General features: G+C 31.8%; 1 protein-coding gene across 1 annotated transcript; it reads right to left on the reverse strand.

Moving 5' to 3' along the window:
- Positions 1-1,367: 1,367 nt before the first annotated feature.
- LOC105363628 (uncharacterized) lies at positions 1,368-23,043 on the reverse strand. Its single transcript, XM_011501373.1, has 5 exons — positions 22,790-23,043; positions 20,302-20,574; positions 5,963-6,135; positions 3,692-4,322; positions 1,368-3,547 (listed from the first exon to the last, which is right to left on the reverse strand). The coding sequence occupies exons 3-5, from the start codon at positions 6,103-6,105 to the stop codon at positions 1,493-1,495; spliced, it is 2,829 nt and encodes a 942-aa protein (XP_011499675.1). The 5' UTR covers positions 6,106-6,135; positions 20,302-20,574; positions 22,790-23,043; the 3' UTR covers positions 1,368-1,492.
- Between the last annotated feature and the right edge of the window lie 278 nt (positions 23,044-23,321).

The raw sequence follows: 23,321 nt of genomic DNA on the forward strand, positions 1-23,321 counted from the left end.
GGACACTAATCTACAGCACATTTTCGGCCGTATACATATCGTGACATTTAATTTATTATTTAAAAATCATCGATTCGTTCAGTGAGGAGGGTTGGGGTAGGGATAGGGGATAGAGACTCGATTTTACTAAAAGGAGTAAAGTAAATAAAAGTAGGCTTTACACGCGGTAAATGGGAATCATTGTATGGTTGCTGCTCGGTCGATTGCAAATGAGTTGGGGAAGCAACTCATCGTCCGCGCGAGGCTAATTAATTAACTCATCGGGAAGTAAGTTAGTGAGTCACGGTATATATAGTGCACGAATCGGATTTTAACGAATTGGTGCCACAATCGAAGAAAACGCCAGCTGCATCTGCTGCAGCATTATCGTTTAATAGGCAGGCGAGCACATTATCGGTGACAAAATAGAAATTTAATTATTTCTTTTATTAAATTGATGATTATTATGTTTGTTTTCAAACTTTCGTTCGACGAATAAGCTAATTGGCACCCAATCATATTATAACAATAAGATTTTTTTCTCTTTCAGCGACGTCTATATACATAATCAGAATTGCAACTATAAACTACAAAGCGACTAGGATGTATTCCTTTTAAATCGTTTATCCGTACATTTTGAAAATATAATTAAATACCATCCAAAAGAATCTATAATGATACAAATAACGAGATGACAATTTAATGCGATGCAATTATTTAAGCAAATATATTGCATTTCATGTCCTTTAAAAATCATACTATATCCTTTTCCATTTAACCTACATATTTAACGTATCATTCTTCGCAGCCTATATCATCATCATCATCATCATCATCATCATCATCATCATACATACATTCATACATACGTACATACATACGTACATACATACGTACATACATACATACATACACACAGACATACAGGCATACACGCGTAATCTTAATCTCCAGTTAAAAAAAAAAAAAAAAAAAAAAAAATGAAAATAATGAAAATAAAAACAAAATTATTTTCGCTGAAACGACTAATTTCATGAGAGAGTAACTAGACTCTTCTATTCAATTCTAATTCTATTATTTAATCGATGAAAAAATAAATTTGTCTTTATGAGAAACGAGAGTAATGATGAATTATCAAATGTCTCTTCTATTATGTTCACATACACTTTTGTCGACATGTCGGCAATTAAATCGTTAATCCGTAAGTATCAAGGTACAAACATAAAGTAGTACATTTTTCTAATGTCCAGGCTTTGTTGAGAAGGAGGATGCGAGCAAGAGCAAAACTCAATCGAGTCGGCCTACTCTCGAGCACGATCTCTTCCGCCGTCGGGATATCGAGACTCGACTGCTTGGCTCGTCAACGCCCGCAGTCCATCCCGCGGTCGTCGTGGCCCCCAAGGCTCGCGCGAACATACGACGGCGGTCGCACTCGGTGTCCCATTTACTCGGGTACGTCCCGAGCAATGGACACGTCGGCATCACAATGATTTCTCTGCACCTCGTACCGCTCTCAAGCGATCTTCATATAGATCGTTCGATCCCTCATCTTCTGGTTTCTCAATTCACGGAGTGCCCTCTGCGCCTCAGCGGGCGACGAGAAGGCCACCCTCGCGTCACCGGTCGGCATCCCTTTGTCGTTGTACCTTCTGATGACGTGTTCGCGCAGCACGGTGAAGTCCGCGAAGAAGTCGATTATCTCGTCGATATCGGCCTTAAAGGGCACGTTCTCCAAGGAGACGACGCAGCCGGGCTTGCCGAAGCCCTCCAAGGAGGCCGGGGCTACGGGCGGATGCCGGCCCATCATGTGCCGCGGGGGCATGCCGAGCATCGGTGGCCCCCTCATGCCGAACGCATTGCCGACGCCCGCGAATCGGGGCGGATGGTGCATGGGTGAGAATCGTGGCCTCGGGTCCTGCAAGTGCGCAAAGTGCTGCTGGTGTCCATCCAGCATTTTATTACTGTCTACGAGACCGAGGGTCTCCAGCATCTTGTTCCTATTAACGAGCTCGATCGTCGGGATGTTCTTCCCGAGGGGCAGGCCGTTCTTGGCGGTGGCTCGCACCGCCTCCTCGCACGAGTCGAATTCGCAGAAGCACTCGCCGGCCGGCTTGCCGCTCTGATTGAGCAGCATGTGGATGCGGTGAGGCACGATGCCAATATCGGAAAAGAAGTCGAGAATGTCGCGGTCGATCGTCTGGTAGGGCAGGCCGCGCATTATTATGCAATCGAAACTCGCGCCGTTGTCGCCCGTGCCACCGCTTACGCTGCTGTTGCTCATCTGCTCGTGATCGCCCTTTGCCTGCTCGAATTTCTCCTCGGCTATCGATGTCACCGTCACCGACTTCGAGCCCATCTTCAGCGACTTGGACTGCGCGAGCTTCGCGTCGTCGAGCCTCGCGAATTGCACGTACGCGTAGTACTGCGTGCCGCTCGACTCCTTCTTGCTCGTTATGAATAGATCGTTGATCTTCCAATCTTGGAAGAGCTTGGCGATGTCCATCTCCTTCACGAAGGACGGCAGATCCGAGACCAAAACGCAGCTGGACGGCGTTGGGCTAATGTCCATCTCCACGTCGTCTATCTTGTCCTGCCTCGACTTATCCGACACGCCGAACGAGTCGTTCGTTTTGTCGAATATCGCTTCCTCCAGGTGTAGTACCTCGACCTCAGAGCCGCGTACGTACTTCGTACCCTTCAGCGCCTGCTCCTTATTCTCGAAGCTGCCAAACTTGACGTAGGCGATGCCCACGCGATTACCTTGCGTGTCGGTAATCAATTTTATCCCGTCGTTCCTTATGTAAATACCCTGGAACGCGTGCCGCACGTCGCTGTAACTCGCGTTCAACGGCATATTTCGCACTTCAACGCAGTATCCAGTCTGCGACTTATCCTTGGCGAAACGCGAATTCCCGGATCCCCTGTCTCTCGTGTCTCTATTGTCTCTGTCCCGATTGTCACGGCCCTCGCGATTGTCTCTGTCCATCCTCGAGGAGCCCTGCTGTCGATCGGGTCCGTTCTCGAACGGTCGATGGGAGGATGCTTGAAAGGCGTGCGGATTCCTACGACTATCCAATTCCTGTACTTTACTAAGGAAAAGATTATTCGGCGGTGGTTTCATGCCCGGCCTGAAGCTACCCAGGCCGGAATTGCCATTGTTGGAGCCGAAGCTCGAGTCCTGGCCGAAGGGGCTCGATCTTGATTGGTATCTGTTGCCGTCCATCCTATCGTTCCAAGGCTCGCGATTATTGCGACTGTTCATATTGTTGGGGCCGCCGGTTAGGGAGCCGCCCAGGGCCGAGGACAGTGGATTGGCCATTGAATGACCGAGGGGAGAAATTTGAGACGCGAGCATACCGCCGACGCCGTTGAGGCCGTTAAGGCCGTACGGGGCCGATGGTAGCATCGAGCCCTGGCCGAGGCTGAACGGCCCGGTCCGCTGCTCCCCGTCCTGCGAGGGCATAACCGAGGCAGCCACGGCGTTTAGAAGACCGGGCACGAGGACGGCCTGCATCTGATTCTGCGGTGGAACCTCCCAGACGCCGTTCTCCGACAAGCCGGGTTTCTTGTTGGGGCCCATTGGGCCGCCGACGCCGCCGCCGCCACCGCCGCCGCCGCCGCCTATGCCGCCACCTCCTACTCCTCCGACGCCACCACCGACACCAACACCGACACCGCCGACGCCACCTACGCCGCCGACGCCACCACCGATGCCACCGCCAACCTTATCCTTGGTGAATTGACCGACGCAGACGACGTCGTTGCCCGAGTCATCCTCCATCGAGCTGTTGTCCTTGCGGCGATCGGGACCGCCGCGCTTCATGTCACGATCGCGCGAGCGCGTACGGTCGCGCGATCGCGACCTGTCGCGTCTACGCCTGCGGTCCCTGCGGTCGCGCTCCCGATCGCGCGAGCGGCTTCTGTCTCGGCGACCGCCCCCCCGCCTGTCCCTGCCGCCCCGGTCCCTGTCGCGACGATCGCGGTCACGGTCTCGGTCGCGATCGCGGTCGCGGGACCTAGACCTATCGCGCGATCGCGACCTGTCGCTCCTGCGGTCCTTGCGATCCTTCCCGTTGTCGCTGTCGTGGTCCCGATCTCTGCTACGGTTGTTGCCACCGTTGTTGTCGTTCGGGCCACCTGGTTTGCTTATTGTCGGTGGTGTGGGTGCGACCGCCACCGGCGCCGCCGATTGCATAAATGCATTCTGAAGGTTAAGGGTCTGTTGCCGCGCGGCCTCTATCACCTTTTGCATCTCCGTGCGCGAGCTCAGTAGCAGTTTTATCTTCATTTCCTTGATCTTGCCGCCATCCTGCATCATAGCCTGACGCGCATCCTCGTCTGTGCTGTAAAATTTTATTATGGATAATGAATGCCGTGTACGAGCGTGATTTTGTCAAGCCTCCTCCTCCTCTCTGCGCAACCAATAAATTCATCGGCTAAGCTAATGTGGGAAAATGTCAAGGTAAACTCGTTTATAACGCGATCCCAAAACAGTATGGCTTTTTTCATTTTTATAAGCTTTTAAACGTTGGGTGATAGTCGGCAAAGCTAAAACCGTCGATTATCGAGTTCATCGATATGATAATTAAGTTCGATATTAAGTGACATCAAAGTTTTCCGATTATGATTACGGATTATGGCTTCACAAAATATATTGCCACGTCAATAATTGTCAATAATTTAACTTTATCCAGTATATCTATATATATAGAAAATTACTAAAATAACAATTTGCCAATTAAAATGGAAAACTCAACATTAGTCAATTTTTTTTCATCTTCTTTATTATATTTGTTAATTGAATATAATTGTTATTTAAATGCGTAAAATTCGTTTTGTTAATGAAAATTTAAGATATTCTTATGTGCTTAATGCCAATATCGTTAAATGCCGAATTAAAGATATTTTACACGTGCATCCAATGGCTTAACATTTATTAAGGAAATGAAAGAGGTAAAAATTACTCGAAACCGATTTTTCTTTTTTTTTTTTGTTACCATAAAAATAAAAATTTTAAATAAATTGAAAAAATTTGACACCGACAAACTCTTAAATACGGTTTTATCGCAATACTTTCATACAACTATGCAACGATGATTTCCAAATGAAGAATGCAGTCGTTGTTATTAAGCTTAATTGTTATTATTATTATTGTTATTATTATTGTTATTATTATTGTTATTATTATTGTTATTATTATTGTTATTATTATTGTTATTATTATTGTTATTATTATTGTTATTATTATTGTTATTATTATTGTTATTATTATTGTTATTATTATTGTTATTATTATTGTTATTATTATTGTTATTATTATTGTTATTATTATTGTTATTATTATTGTTATTATTATTGTTATTATTATTGTTATTATTATTGTTATTATTATTGTTATTATTATTGTTATTATTATTGTTATTATTATTGTTATTATTATTGTTATTATTATTGTTATTATTATTGTTATTATTATTGTTATTATTATTGTTATTATTATTGTTATTATTATTGTTATTATTATTGTTATTATTATTGTTATTATTATTGTTATTATTATTGTTATTATTATTGTTATTATTATTGTTATTATTATTGTTATTATTATTGTTATTATTATTGTTATTATTATTGTTATTATTATTGTTATTATTATTGTTATTATTATTGTTATTATTATTGTTATTATTATTGTTGTTGTTATTATTATTATTATTATTATTATTATTATTATTATTAAGGTATCTATTGTTTAAAAGGCTACAGACATTAATTTCTCATGTCCGCATAATAGTTTGAATAATTACAGTTATTATTGGATATTCATCATAAATAGAGATCGTCGTCGGTGGTAATTTAATCCAATTTTGCCAGTACATTCAATGCGTCGACCCAATAGTACGAGAAGACACACATTCAAACACTTACACCGGATCGGTATGCGCAACATTGTTACGGTTCGAATTAACAAACGTAGTCTCACCTAAAGGCTATGAAAGCATCGCCCAACTCGCCACCAACGATGTGTACGCCGCCTTCCGGTATACTGAGTCCACGGAAGAACTGCCGGATGTCGAGGGCATTGGCGGACCACGCCAGATTCTGCAGCCTAATTATAACGCTCATTTTGTAGGTGGCCCAGGCCGGCTCGTGTATCTGCAATCTACAACAGAGGCAATTCGATATTACGCTGTGATCGATCGAAGGTCGAGGTATGAGAACAATGCCGTATGAGATAAGCCCCGAGTTGTAAACCGAGTGAATGAGAATGATGCGACCAATCCCTTTTGTTTATTTTCCAGCTTAAGCGGGTCGTCTACTTTTCTCATGGTGATTCCGATTATTAAATGTCGATTATACGCTTATATATATATATATATATATATATATATATATAATTTATTGGCTTGCGTTTGGGGGGGGGGGGGAGTGTAACGCATCATTTATGCTCCTGAGAAATTGGCTCGAATAATGTAATGTAGCACTGCTCCTCCTACGTCCTACCAAGCATACATTATTCTTAGACGCGTGATCACCGATAATGTTTATACTACACTTGCCAAATTCCTCAGGACAATGCAATATACTTGTGTCTCATTCAATGTATCCAGCATAATTAAGACCTGATAAATAATAAGCGAATACATGTCGTACATGTCGATCGTTATTAAAATGGAGAATCCAGTCGAAACGAATAATATGAAAAATGCACAATTTGTTGGGACAGTGCAAATCAATTTATAGAATTAGTATTTTTTTTGTTCTTTACTACTCAATCGTAAGAATATTACGTACAATCTCTCATTTATTAATAATAAAATTACAGATACAACATTCAGCTTCATAGGGACGTTTAAATAAACAATCATACAATAGGTTATTATTAATTCTTCAAATGATAAACAATATAATTTTAATTATGAGATTGGGCATTTTTACAAAAATATTGATAACTTTCTATTATCTTTACAAATCATTAATTTGCCAATTTTAGAATAATTGAGATGATAAGATATGAAAAGATTACAGATAGATACGATAAATTTATATAATTATAAATAATCAAGCTCTTCGAGTTTAACATAGCAATTACGGATCGCAAAAGTGAGATATATGAATACTAATTAATATTTGTTAATTATTTCATTGAAATGAATAAAATCTGAAAAATCCGTAAACCTTTTATCGTTACGATCAAGATCCTTTCTTTCAAGGCTCCACGTAAAACAGACGAGTTAATTAATGATTATCGATGGGCGCCCTTTTATCATTGACGCGTTGCCAATTATTCAGCACAGGGCGTTAAAAATACCGCTTTGACAGTATTTTTTATCAGGCGTAAATGAAAAATATTCATGTAAATGTTGAATAGGAGCAGCGATCAATTGGTCTCGCTGTTTAGTGGATGCCAATTACATATCGTCATCGAATAAAATTCGCGTATTATGCGACAACTACACGATGATACTTTGATTGATAAACTGTTAGAAATATTCTGATATTTAAAAAAAAAAAAAAAAAAAAAAAAAAAAATTTTAATATCGTTAATTTATTATTAGCAAAAAGTACATTATAGAAAAAATAGATGGTATTAAAAAACTATGCGAAAGACAAAGAAAACATCTTCAATTTACGTAAAACAAATATTTTCTGTTCTCTAATTACGCCATGCTGGTTTTAATGTGTATTTTATCAGTTGACCGAGGGGTGCTACATTTTCAAAAACATACAAATTCCTCGATCGAGTGCGTGGAAGAGTTTAACCAATTTTCAACTTCAAATTTGATACTTGAAATCATTTATTAATAGATACGATATTACCATTAGATACAACTTTGATACTACAATACGCTAATAAGTATAAATTTATAATCTATGTAAAGCAACTCTTGTCCTTCATAACATCAATATATTGTTTCATTGTTTTATTATTAAAATATTGTTATTTATCGTAGCATGTAACATCCCCTTCGTATTCATAAGTATTCATACTCGTTAATCCTTAATCAACGTTTAATGAATTTTAGAAAAAGCTTTTGGTAAAAACAAATTAATATTTTACAACTAAATACACAATCATTGTTTTACATATACTATATTATACGCATCACAATGCGTATACACACGGTGATGGATCAAAAAAGATTTATACAAAAAAATTATATTACGACGAAAATGATTTTTCATATGCAAAGATCAAAGTAAAGTAAATAAGATAAGCAAATTGATAAACAAAAAATTAATTCTGGAGGAATTATTATTTTACAAAAAAGAAAGCCACTCCTTCTAAAGCTTTGGTAGTAATTTATGTATTATTTTAGTTAAGAAAAGAACTCTTTAGTGATACAAAAGCTTCTTATAGATGGCGTTATGGCAACTAAATTGCCGATGCTTTGTCGTCGAAGATATAAAGCGATATGAGCACTCCGGCTCGTAATACTTAGTAATACAATATTCTAAAATAAAAATATCGATAAAATTCTATGAATAAAAGGACAATTTTTAGATGCACCTATTAAGTGTTTAAAAAACTTTGGAATTTATAAAATGTAATTTCCTATAAAAAGTCTTTACATTTTAAGGGGTGGTGGTGGTGGTGGTGGTGGTGGTGGTGGTGGTGGTTTGAAAGAAAAAAAGAAACGGAAAAAGAGTAAATCAACCCATTGTTATTCAATCGTAGATATTATTTAGTAGATAATTTCACATTTGAAATAATAGTTATTATGTTATTATGTAGATTAACGTTGAATGTGATTTGGAGAAAAGTGCTTTTAAAGTACGGTGCATATACTGTCGTAAGCCAGATTTTCAGCTGAATCTTCAGAATTATGAATCGAATTTCAATTTAAAAACTTATAAATATATTCCCCAAGCACACGCATACACGTGTCACTATTGATTAAAAGAAAAAAACAGAAAGTAGAAAAATCAGGATCCGTAATATGCTGTTACCCATAATAATAACCGTAAGGGAAAAAAAGAAGTACGAGTTATAAATTATTTATCAGTATTTAAATTAATCGACTCATCACTTAAAAGACGTGCAAAAGTTTCAATTCTATCAAACAATATGGCAAAGTATTAAATGATTATAATAAATGCAAATATGGCATTAATATCTTAAGTGTATATCGAATCATTTTATAATACAACAAACACAAAATAAAGGATAGGCATATTATTTCGACTAATTAAACCGCAGAAGTACGAGAGTAAAGAATTTATTTGCTGTAAATTCTGAACTCTGAGTGATCATGTGTTTGTAGAAATTTTTTTAATCGTAGAATTTAGAAACAAATGTAGAAGAAGGCAATGATTAAAAAATGCTTATCGTTGATAAAAAAAAAAAAAAAAAAAAAAAAAAAAAAAAAAAAAAAAACAAAGAGATTAACATTAATAACGCTACATTAAACGATATACTTAATTTTCTTCTTCTTTTTTCTCTCTTTTTTAAATACAACTCAACAATGATTAAGGAAAACAGCTCATCACGCCCAAGTATACAAGTACGTATGTGTATATTAATAGGGCTATCCCTAAAGGTGGTAAAATTTCGTCTCGTATCTCAAAATTTAACGAGTATGCTTCTTTAACGACTTGCATTCGCCTGACCAGCGGACTCAATTTTACCTTTCGCATTTAAATTTAAAATGAAGTTCGTAAAGCACTCTTGCCCTTAACGTATCAAAATTTTATCTATCATCAAATGTAAAATTGAAATAAGCTGTAAACCGCTAATCAAATTTTTTTACGACTCGAAAAACGTTTGCCATATCTCATTGAAGAATATCTGTGATAACTCCATGGCTTTAGACATTTTCATTTCACTTTCTTAATGCCTTGGAATAAAACTTATACGTTAATAATAATATTATAATTATTGCCCAAATTGCGCATGAGCAAATGCACACGATTAATATTTTATTAGTATATTTGCGAGCTTATTTGTCAATATTGTAATTGGATCATCCGAGTTCATACGTATTACGTATAAACTTAGGATGCTGTTCTGTCTGTCGGTCGCGTTAAATAAGTAAAAGCTTGCGCGATATTGTAAAAAATGTAAGAGAAAAATGTGATTTCTGTTTTATGGTGAGAAGGGCGTTGTCGTTGACTCGTTGTTGCAGGAGTGAATGGAAAATTTCATGAAATTTTTTTCTAAGATTAAATTTCACCACAAGTTATGTATTTCATACACTTCAATCTGCAGACACATCATAAACAGCACTATCTCTCCTGTAGCACCTTCTCATCCCTCGAGAAAGTATATGCAATGTCACCGCAGGTACACACAAGGAGCAGCAAGACCGAATTTGATTTTCACACTCCCTCAGCAGGCTTTTCTGTGCGCTGCTCGTTGAAAAATAACTATGTGCTCTCAAGCGCGTGACTTCCTTTTTCATTCCGCCCCCCCCCCCTTTAATCCCAGGGATGTTTTCACTTTGATGCACGAGCAGTTTCACGATGTATGGAAAGAACACGATGTTTAATCTTATTAGGTAATTTTGAATTTCTTTTCAATCTATTTATTGGTACGAGAAATGTTGTTATTTGAAGCAAAAAAAAAAAAAAATATTTTTTTTTTAACGAATAACGTGTCTGTCATTTGTCGTTTGATTGGTTTGTTCGAGGCCCCGTTAGAAAGTTAATAATAATACGTGAATTAAAAGAGAATTACAATCGATGGATCAACTATTAAATTGTGCTCGCTTAAAGAATTAATGCATATTTTTAATTATTAAAAGAAAATTTTTTTTTTCTTACATTACGCTACATTTGACTGGTGGCTTACGGGTAATAGAGTCACGTAAATTTCACGAGATAAACGATTCCCGATGTGTATTTATCAAATCAATGGTTTCGTCGAGTTAAATCTATACGCATATTTAATAATATTATTGTTATCAAATGCTATTATGTGTCAGTATAATGATGAAAATGCATTTTATAATTTGATATATCTCATTATCATTCGACAAAAGGATTATGTCGACAATATACGAGACGAGCATCGAGCAATAAAATTATAATTCTCTAATTTCGATGTTCTGTGAATTATGAAGAATATCACCATGCTAATAAATGGTAAAAGCGTCAAAAGAATGAATATATGTTTGCGTTTGCGTGTGCGAGCGCTGATACATTATGGCACGTTCGCCGTTGTCAATTTATACAAACAAGATTGCCGTAGCTATCAAACCTGAAATCGTCCCAGGATAAAGAAATATCATATGTAACTGTCACAGTGACCCAACGTATCTCATCTCTCGATTAGATCACTGCACAGACTGCGGGGGAAGATCTTGTTATTTTACATTCTATTTCACGCCTACGCACGCTCGCTTGTGTGCACGTACACACAATATATAAACTACGTACACGAAGATGAAGGAAATTGCGTTATTCTTTGTGTCAAGTATTAAGATTGACACATACGTGAATGCTTGATAAAAGATTATGTTGTTGCGACTGTTTTTAATGGAATGTGATCGAAGGGGATGACGATGAATATTATACCAATGATTTATTCGATGAAGTGCTGATTTATAAAGCTTTTACAATGTGTATCGTGAAAAGAGTAACATAAATTTCGAAAACAAATAAAATAATGAACAAAGTCGTTAAAAGAAAAGGGAAAAAAAAAAATAATAAAAATAATAGAATTATAAAAAATTGCAATAAATTTTTCGTGCAATTCTCTTATTATTATTGTTTTCTTCTTACAATATTATACTTAATGCTCCATAATATAATAAATGTAGGAAATTATTCAATATAAAAATATATTTAAATAAAAAAGAAAAAATAAATTATACATTCGCAATTATTGCAAAGATATTTTTAATGACAGATAAAAGCTCGTCAATAACTATTGATATTCTTGATATTAAAAATTTCGACCACTTGATATATTTTTATCAGAATGAGAAGAAAAATTATAATACCAATAAAAACTTCAGCACTGTCCATTTATATATATATATACACACACGTGCGTATGCATTATAAATAATATGTTTACAAGGTTGTAATTCTAGGCTTGTGTAATATTTAAGTTTAATCGCAAAATCGATCAAACTTTATGAATAGAAGCAGCTGGAATCTCCCATAACCTAATTCACTATATATATATATATATATATTAGCCCATATAGCAATGCAATACCTCGTCCTTTCCAAAGCTTCTCTTTTCCTATCATTAAGCCAAAAGCATTAAACAGGCACTTGAAGTGGTTTGGTAGTCGGCTCGTCCACAATCCCCTGCTGAATTTCATAAGCCAATATTTAAGTCTTCGGCGCTTGTGGCTGGCAAAGTGTTTACGCGCGCATAAAACTAGGTAAAATATCGATGAGTCCGACGTTCAGTATGCGTCCGTTGCTCTAGGGAGGGGTTCTCTTGTACATGTACATGTACGTCTCACGAAGCTGCGCTTTGAACTTTGAGAGAAATAGATTGGCTACGCCTCTGACGAAAAAGCAGCAGTACTCTCTTTTTCTTTTGTCACACCTCACTCCACAATCCGCGATTAACAAGGGCGAGAGGGAGAGAGAGAGTTTAGATTGCTGAGTTCTGTTCAATAATCGATAATCGATCGAGCATTATATAGAAATAATAGTGATGTCGTTGATGATGCGGCCACTAAGGAGTCAAGGTTCCTTTCCTTTAAATAGCAAGTAGGCAAGGAAATTATCGGGACCAGCTTGAGTAAGAGTCGCACGTTGACGAGAAAACTTTGAATTTGCTAGCAGTTGATGTTAAATCCATACGCCATTGAGACTCGTGGTATGCTGGTATAGGTTTAAAAAAAAAAAAAAAAATTTTTACTACACGATTACTTTGATTTTTTTTTTAATGTCGCTAATACGGATGAATAATTTTGCGAACAAAAATATTTAATATTTTTAAATGTGCACGATTTAAAAATTTCATCTCGCAAATTGTTAATTAATCAAATTCGTTATTTCATTTCACTTAATAAGAATTGGCGATAATTTATATTCTCCACTGTTAATTCAGGAAGGCATTTTTGAAAATAAATTGAAAATTTTAACATGATTTTATTTATTAACGCACTACTCGCATAACTTTTTCTATTAAATTTAATCTTAAAAAAGATTCATGAAACGTATCTTGAAAATGTTCCTGTACCAATTTCAATATCCATATTTAACGCGCATCATGTAAATTTTTGCAATAAAAAGTAATTTTTCCATAAATTAACTATGTTTTAAAGCAAATCATTGTGTACGTAAAGAAATATAAATAAATTCATTAATTAAAAATCTCAAAAACTTGTCGATTACTTTTTATTCTTCACCTACGAAAACTTATGAAATATTAGAAAAGTCAATTATTAATTTCATATACATACATACATACATACATACACACACACACATGTGTGTGTGTGTGTGTGGGTGTATGTACGCATACATATACTAATTTTGATTTTTTCGTTGCGTACGTATATGTTGAAACTAGTGCTAATGCTACATCTACAAATTTGTCTATTTAAGGAAAATGATAATTTAAAAAAAGAATGATCGCTACTAATAATTTTGTAGATAATTTTTATTACAAAATATTACTTAATATATAAAACAATTCAATAATTAATTATTGATTTAATTTGTTTAGATGCTTTTTATTACAAACAATGATGTCTGCAACATATAGAAAAACATAGCTCGAGATACATATTGTTCAAAGTAAACTAAAGATAATTTCAAACAAAATACAATAATATTTAACGTATTAATTTAAAAATAAAATTATTAAATTTACAAGATGGCGATATTTCATAATATAAGAATCATTTAAATATAACGTTGTTCATAAAATTATTTAGATTTTATGAATTTCAGCTTTTGGCATTATTTATAAATAGTATGTTTCACTTTATTTCATTAACAATACTTTTGATATTGCTTGTATTCGAAAAAGTTCGAGAGTTTGAATTAAATAATTACTCCAGGCATTCATAAAATTAAAATTTTTTTTAGAACGAGCTTACCAAACATGCATCTTCTAATACAAATAATCTTGGAAGAATTAACAATTTTATAATGTATCTCTGTTTTACTTCAAATTAAATGTTTTTTTTTTGCTTTTTAAGTAATGTAATTAAACCAATTATTTGCTTTTTAATTTTTTAGAATATTTTAAAAAAATTTATAATTATTATTAGTTTCTAAGATAAATAAATAAACTAATTTTTCACAATGAAATTCTTGTTTCATTTGTTAAAAAATGTTTAGACTGAAGTTAGTAAAATATTACATAATGCAATCTTAATTTATATATATGAAAATATAAATAAATTGCCCTAACAACACTGCACATCTCGTCGTCTGTTACAATATGGATATTTTAAAATATTTCTTAAAAGTAATAGTTACTTCTTTTGAAGTAATCTTTAATAAATCAATAATATTCGCTTCAGAGCCTATCTTTGCTTTACTGTTTTATATATGGGAAGTAAAATAATATTTTAAAGACCGTTATATTTTCATTATATAATAATGTCCTTTTTACTCAGACCGCTATAAATAAATTTCTTATATTTCTAGTATTTAATTAATGATCCATTAATTAATATTTTGGTGCTAAACTATAGCACGTAACGATAAACTTTTTCAAAATATCATAAAATTTCTTAATAAAAAAAAAAAAAATTTCACATTTAATGTTTATTTCTTTAATATTATTAATTACGTGAATGACTTAATCGAATTATTTAAATAAATTTAGTCACAAATATTAAAATATCTTATATTAATTATGATATATATATATATATATATATATATATAATATTAAAATTGTATAATATTCCTTGCTGATCTGAGCTTCTTTTATTTTTCATTATTTAATCTAAGTCTTCAATTTCTTATTAATCAGATGTAAATCTGATTTTATCTGATATAAAAACTTTTATTATTACTTTTATATCGAACGTATACTTAGTTCAACTAAAAGAATGTTATAATCATACAAATAAGACGAGTTTGATGTTTAATTACAAAACCAAACCATTTTAATAACAATGATCGAATATTATAATTTAAAGAATTAAAAATAAGCTTTATTAGTGGAAATGTATGTGCGAATGGAATTATTCATTATAATTATATTTTTATTTGCTTTTAATATGATTTGCAAAATTCTGCTAAATATTTATTAAAAAATGTTAACAAGCAAACAAAAAAATTATAACAATCTTTGAAATTTCCTACTTTTAAAAAGCTTCAATAGCTAGTTCCATTAAATCATTGGTCATATTTTTAATTCGATGTTTATCGCTGCTAATTACTATTTACAAGTAATTCAATAATTTAATAATGCACTAAAAATATAACCATTATTAATTATATTTATGTAACTGTACAATGTAATTAGTAATAAAGCCTTGTAAATTAAAATTTTTGTAATTTCCACAAATTACGTTATCATAAAAAAGAAAGAAAAAACAAATAAATATCAGAACTCATAAACCAGATTGCTCCCAATAAAATATAAAATTTAAAGATTATTTACAAATAGAAAAAATATCAATAAAATAACAAATTATGTAATTATTCATAAGATTGAAGGGAACAATTATTTCAAAATTTTATAATTGAAATAATTTCTATTTCATTATAAAATAAAATATTTAAAATATCTTAAAATTACACTAATAATGTTAAAAATGATATTTAAAATTACGAGAAACAGAAAATATAAAGCAGAACAAAAACTAACAAATCAATAAGACTTGGAGAGAATTAAAGCTAAGGATAAATCATCGATGGAAAATCTGGTTGCGCGACGACGAGTGAAGATTTCATTCTTTGTTATACGGCTCATGTGATGGACTCGTCACATTTTGGTTGCTGCGGATAGAGCGAGACAGTGTAGACTGAATTCAGTGGAGTGACGTGTGTTCCCAAGGATTTTAATCGCGCGATCGCAGAATTTGCTGGCGTTACACGATCCGACAGTGACATTGAAAGTACTTTTGAAATTAAAATAAAAAAAAAAAAAAATTATTTATGTGAACAATTCGAAAAATGGAACACAAACACAATGAACTGCAAAACTTAAAGCTTGAATCAATAATTCAATCTGTTGATTCCAATATTCAAATCAATATGAATACACTTTGAAGAAAACAAATATCAAAACATTTGTTACAATCCCTTTAATATTTCTTATTCGATTTGTTTTACTTACCAATTATTGAAAATCGTATATATATATATATATACACACATATGCACACAGGCATAAATATATATATATATATATATATATATAAGTTCTTTTTTTTTTAAATTGAACGTTATTCAAGTAAAAGAAATTAAGCATATTCAGTTTGGAATCCACTTCTACAAAAGGTTCAATAACTGTTAACTGTTATAAATTAGAAAATCACAAACTCGCTGTGCAACATATAATGATACATAATGAACAACTTCTTTTAAAGCAATACTAATACTTTGATTTAGTCAATACGTGATACATAAGTTCATAATATTTAATGCTTGAAATTATTATCGGACTATATGTAATAAGATATAAGATTGAATTTTATATGAATTACTATGACGAACATAATAGGAATTTAGACATTAAAAAAGCTTTACTGTCAAGATATTAGGTACACTTCAAACAAATTCGTCTTGTTTATTTCATGTTTGTACATTATAATACTTTTTAAATATAATTATTAAAAAAGTATTTCTAATTATATATACATGATTGTTTGTCGAAAACTAATAGATCAAAAATTTTATATCTGAATAAATTATTAATTGTGATGATAAAATATTGTTTACAACATTAAATATAATACTTTTCCATCAGATATGAAGTAAATTGCAAAATTTCTCATTTCTCTCTGTCTCTCTTCATACATAACAACTAGACTATAAAAACCTTTGGTTATTAGAGTTCTAGGATTTCTTTATTAAATTTTTAATGCTTATTTTAATATTACGTAAAGTTGTACAGTAATTTAAGTAATTTAAGTTTAAATAATATAATTTTATTTATTTTAAATTTGATAATAAATATTTTATAAATAAAATTTTATATTAAGCATTTAGTATTAAATGTAGAAAAACGTACTATATTTTTATTTATTATGTTTGTGACATTTTGTTTATATTAGAATACTTTTATTTATAGTTACTTAAAATAAAAAAGAAGTTGATTTTAGGAGACATAAAACTTTAAAATTAGTTATGAACATAATTAAAAGCTTATTAGAATAAAAACCAGATACGCATATATAAAACAAAATTAAAATTGATTTATCATATTTACTTTGTTCGTTTGTAAATTGTTTTTTTTTTTATCACATTCGAAATCTTCATAGTTTTAAAGTATAATTATCTTTAAATACATGTATATGTACATATATAAATAAATAAATATATATATATATATATATATATATATATATGTGTATATATATATATATGTGTATATATATATAAAATCAATATTTTAACATGTAAAGTAAAATTACTTATTATTTTGTCATTAATCATATTCGTTAAATGAAAAAAAAAAATATATATATAATTGATAAAAAGAAATTATAAAAATTTGTTAATATTTTAATATAAGCAAATCAATATTACTAAATAAAACGAATTCATTATTCTTTTTTTTTATATTCAAATAATTTTCAAGACGTTTTAATAGAAAATTCGTGTTGATGAAATAATCATTTGATAAAATTATTAATTTAATGAATTGTCGAAAATTGAATAGCTCACACATTACGTCTATTATATAGAATTTTTTCATTAAAAATTCTTTAACATAACGAAAATATTGTCATATTGTATAAAAATAGAAATTGAAAATTATAAAAGCAAAAAAATTCAAATAAAATTATAGAAATTATAAAGAAAATGATCTTAATGTACATGTATGACAATATGCTAGATAGGAGATAAAGAGCTATTAAAAATACTAAGTGGAAGGTATGTGTACATGAGTGGAAACACCATTCGTCGAAAAAAAATCTGAGAACGTGTGGGACGAAGTTATACAGATATAACTTCGCTGCGGCGCCGCTGCATCGTAAGAAGTTCTGCACCATGATTTATATGCAATCGCGACGAAATAACACAAAAAGAGGACGCCAGATGAGTGGTTTCTTTTTCTCCTTCTTACACTTGTATTTGAAAAGTAAAAACATTAACCAATTTTTCTGTATAAAATAAAAATCAATAGAAAGAAGATTGTTCTAATAAATCATATCTGCAAATTCGCACTGTAAGCTTTGATTACAGTTTAACAATAAATGTGTTCCTGGATATTTTTTTTATTTATTTATTTATTTTTTTTTTTTTTTTTTTTTTTTAGAAGACTTCGCTTAAGTACCAACTTATGTATTTATTTTGTAAAGTGACACCAATTTTTCAATAATGTTGGATTTTGCTAATGATAAACAAGAATCAATAATCAATAATGTTCAGGATTTTTAAAAGATTAAATAAAAAACGCTTATAGAAAATGCCATAGTGAACTAGAATTTTAACGAAATGTATTGTCGTCACATAATTATAATTACAACTACTTATTTCTGCAAACTATGTAGATATGTAGTAATGTTGCAACATATTAAGACATTTTCTAGTAGTCATGTTACTTCGGAGGCCAACTTTTAATGTATTTTTATACAAAAGTTACGAAAAGTTATATTGCGTGTTGCGATACTTAACTGACTATGTAAAACGGAGTTTATTTGAAAAATATTTAAAAATTAATTTCTACCTAATAGCTTTATTCTGTTTTTTTTTTATTTTTTTTTTATTTTTTTTTTTTTTATAAAATATAATAACGACTATTAGAATTGTGTTTTAAAAAAATATTAGAATTTTCTGGTTCGATGCAATATTCGACTTGGTGTTTAAGACTACAATAAGAATAACTGTTAAAAGAAAATGTAATATTTTGAAGTCGAATGAATACAAGGAATATTATCGTATTCATTAATGTAAAATACATTATTGATGGTTTAGCATTAAAAATGACTTATTTTATGAATTACGTAGGCTTGAAAATTTTATTGACATTTACTCGCTACGTTACCTCAATTCCCTAATGGAATTGTATCATTTCTCGAAGACTATATTTTAGAATTCATTTAATTATACTAACTTAATTTTCAATTACGAAGTGAACATTACTCCCTCCGCACGACGACAAAGTTCTCTCTCCATCCAGCTGCTCGTCCGTGTGAGTTGTCGCGATAGTAATAGCAGTAGTATTAGTATTAGTTTAGTAGTAGTAGTGGTAGTAGTAGTGGCATTAGTAATAGTAGTAGCAGTGGTAGTAGTTGTAGTAGTAGCATCAGTAGTAGTAGTAGTAGTAGTAGTATTAGCAGCAGCAATTGTATTATTAGTATTAGTATTAGCAGCAGTGGCTGTATAGTAGTTTAGAAGTGCGTTAGTAGCAGTAGTAGTATTTGTGCAAACAGACGCTCCGACAACCGTAAGAGAGAACAGCTGAATGCGATATCCAACTGGACTTTATTGCTGCATCTGAGGGCGTGCTTTGATGAAATCATTGCATCCCTGCGATGACTCCTTGCAATAACTCGTGGCAACATGTTCTTATAATTTGTTGCGTAGGTATTTTCGTTAATGACACATATATATGCAGTTTAAAATAAAAATTCAACTTCTCTATTATATAGATGAACGTTATATTGTTTTTCTTAACATTTTTTTCGCCTCGGGCAATTTATGCATGCGCATCTTCAGAATTGATTCAACTTACCTTAAGGTGATAATATTGAAACCAATTAAAAGTATAAAGCAAAAATAAATGTAGCATTTGTTTGTAAATATTTTTGGTAAACGCTTAAGAGATAACAAACCTAACAGGCTAATGTAATAAAAAATTTGTAACGCCTAACTATTATTAATAAGCTAAGGAATTTGTATTGAAGTTTGATGCATAAAAAATATTCCTTTGTATTAATAAACATTGGAAGGAGTTTTTATTTATGTAAACAGGGATAACTGATCGCACCATTACATTTTTATTATATTATCTGACCACTTAACAATTACTTACCACTCACTCGGTAATTTTTGAAGTCAATCAATAAAAATGTGATTATATAAGAGTACTTTTCGGTACCATTAATTAATAATTATTCATATGGAATATTTGAATTCTTTTTAATATAATTATAGTTTCACAAAAACATTAAGCGATGTGAGCAAAGAAGCAAGTGACTAAACATGAAATCACAATACTTCCCTCCCGCATTAAGAGCTAATTTTATTACATTACTAGTAGGAGAATTTTACCTTTTTTTACAGAAACTCGACAACCTTCTTTCTTCGTTATTGTGTGTCACTTGTTTAAAAGGTATGATGCGATTAAGAAGACGACGCGAATTTAGACGACCAAGCAGCAAAGTGGTAAGTGACAATGAAATTCAGCAAAGATGAGGAAAACAAAAGTTCAACCGCAGCACTTTCTCATGTTTATTTTATTTTTTCTCTTTTTTTTTTGCAAAAAAATCCAGCCTTGATCCTGTACCTGATCTTTGCACCTAACACTTGAGAGGCCTAAGTTTCCTGTAACACACCAGTTTTTCCAGGCTAAACCTCAAGCAAATTATTTATAAAATACAGAGAAGTTTTTCAAAAGATATACAGTAAAATTCAATTAAATACTTTTTCCAAAACTTTAATTCTTTACAAAAAAAAAGAAAAAAAGAAAGAAAAAAAAAAAGAAAAGAAACGACCTTACATGCTTTTCAGAAATGTTATTAATGATTAATAAATTTTTAAATGTTACCTTTAAATATATTTATAATTTATTAAAATTTTATCATTAATGTTTTCATATTTTATGCATGAAGAATTAATTCCTACTTTATACTACAAATAATTTTTGTTTAAATATTCTATTTTTGTAGGCGTAACACATTTATTACATTACTTATTCAAATGTATAAAACCTTGGTAAATATATGAAAAATGTATCATAAATTAATGACGAAACATAAGCAGCATTTGATGTATGAATATTCTTTTACTGAAAATTGTAAATTTAAATGAACATTGCATACTTAGTATTTCAATACATATTTCAAATTCGCGCATCTATATATATAATTAATATTGAAAGAGAGAATTTATTTATAATATATGGATTTTTTAATTTAAATATACTTTTGTATTTACCAAAGATTTTTTCATATTACTCAAATAAATATAATGAAATAATGGAAATAATTATATTTGAAGAATCTTATTTGATAATAAATTATACTGTATATCTTCCTCATTGAAATCTATTGATATGTAAAATTTAATTATACTTCAAAATTTTCAAATATTATTTTTTAATTTTTTAATCAGATAATTGAAAATTGCTAATTATACACGTTAAAGGTATATTGCTTCATTATACTCGACAAAAATAATATAAAAAGCATTTTATTCTATTAAAAATAAAATGTTTATGTTCGAATCAACCATTTTTTTCTTATCTTACAATGCTTTATTTTCAAATAAGTAAAAACCGGATATTTGTCATGATTATTTCAAGGCTTTTGAATTATGTTATAAATATATTAGAACTATCAAAAATTACTTATATTTATTTACTGTAATAACTAATTTCTCGCTTTTAGTAGAACTTTCAAACACATGATTAATTATTTATGTTAGAAAATCATAAAGCAGTCAGGTTAAATAATTACAAATATCTCACAATGGACAAATACATAAGATAAATAATTGACATTATAAATTTTAATTAATATGCACATCAAAGATATTATGAAATAAATGTTATATAATGAAGTATATAAATTAATATATAATAGATTATAAAAATATAGGAGAAATTATAAAAATAATAATACATTTTTATACTAATAGAATTAGATTTAAAGAACTTGAATATGAATAAATGTTAATTATTATTCTGATTAAAATGAGAAATGTATGTAACATATGTATTCGTATATATATATATATACATATGCTAGGTATATAGAGGTAGTGTACATTGGTGAAATTTCAAGCATCTTACAGATGTTTTTTTAACATGCATCGTTTGTTTATTTATAATGATTTCAAGTATAGAAGAATTATATGTTTTTTAACAATCCCCTAGTTAATAATTATACATTATGTGTAATGCTTAAAATAAATTATTAAAATTATTTAAAAAATATATAAGTTAGTTCTTAATACAAAGTTTGGAATTAAAAAAAAGAAAAAAAAGTATGGAAACAGTGGAGAATTATGATATCAGTAAAATGGAAGTCAATATTGAATTTTAGAAGCATATGTAATTGTAAGTAATTGTTTTTGTAATAAGTAATAATGTACCATATTGATTATACCTTGTTTTAGAGAACAACGGATTTTATAATGTCGTATTTATATTTTAAGGAAAATTATAAGCTGAATATAGCGTACGTGACCAAAATTAACAACAATACTACGCGACACGTAATCGATCTTCTACCAGCCATATATATAAAATGGGGATGACGCGACGCAATAGAATATATTTTATGTTAACGAGTAAATAGTGCTAAAACTGATTATAATCATGCAAAAACACTTGATAAAACATGCGTAAAGAACATTACGAATATAAAATATTGGCGTTTTAATACTCAAAATCGTTATGAACACGCTGACAATAATTTTATTCATTCTTTGAGAGGCGCCATTCGATAATGGCGTCTTAGGTACTAGAATAATCAAAAAGTGTAACTTTGCTGGTTTGTTTGTTTTTTATGAAAGCCTTGACTCACCCGTCACTCACAATTTCGAAAATAGACGCGACGACTTGAAGAAGATATGTTTCGTCGAGCGACGACAGCAAGGAACGTTCGGAAATGTTAATTTTTATCTTGAATTGGTGAAGCAGCAGCGTCGTAGATCCAGTAAGTTGCTGTCGCCTTGTCCCAGTGAGCGCTGTGCCAAGCTTATATGTTGAAAAATGGCGTCGGCTTCTTCAACAACAGCAGCGACCTCTCGTAGCCCTTTTACCGAAACATTCATTCGCCGTCTCAGTCGTTTTTTTCTCTCGATTTGTCGAATAAGGCCAAAATCCTGTCCCCCGGCACTTTGCATTTTAAAAATAAAATCCACCTTCCTCACTCACTTTCCAAGAGACAAACAAACGAGCTACGTCCGCCCATTCCCTTAACCCATAGAATACATTTCGGTGCATAGCCAACAGAGGGCAGCACCGTACAAGAAAGCTATTCTGCGAATCGCATGGTCGAGTATTTCGTTTGCTAATTTCTCTCTCTCTCTCTCTCTCTCTCTCTCTCTCTCTCTCTCTCTCTCTC

This window comes from Ceratosolen solmsi, unplaced genomic scaffold, assembly GCF_000503995.2.
Source record: "Ceratosolen solmsi marchali unplaced genomic scaffold, CerSol_1.0 scaffold3, whole genome shotgun sequence".
In the NCBI taxonomy this organism is placed as follows: domain Eukaryota; kingdom Metazoa; phylum Arthropoda; class Insecta; order Hymenoptera; family Agaonidae; genus Ceratosolen; species Ceratosolen solmsi.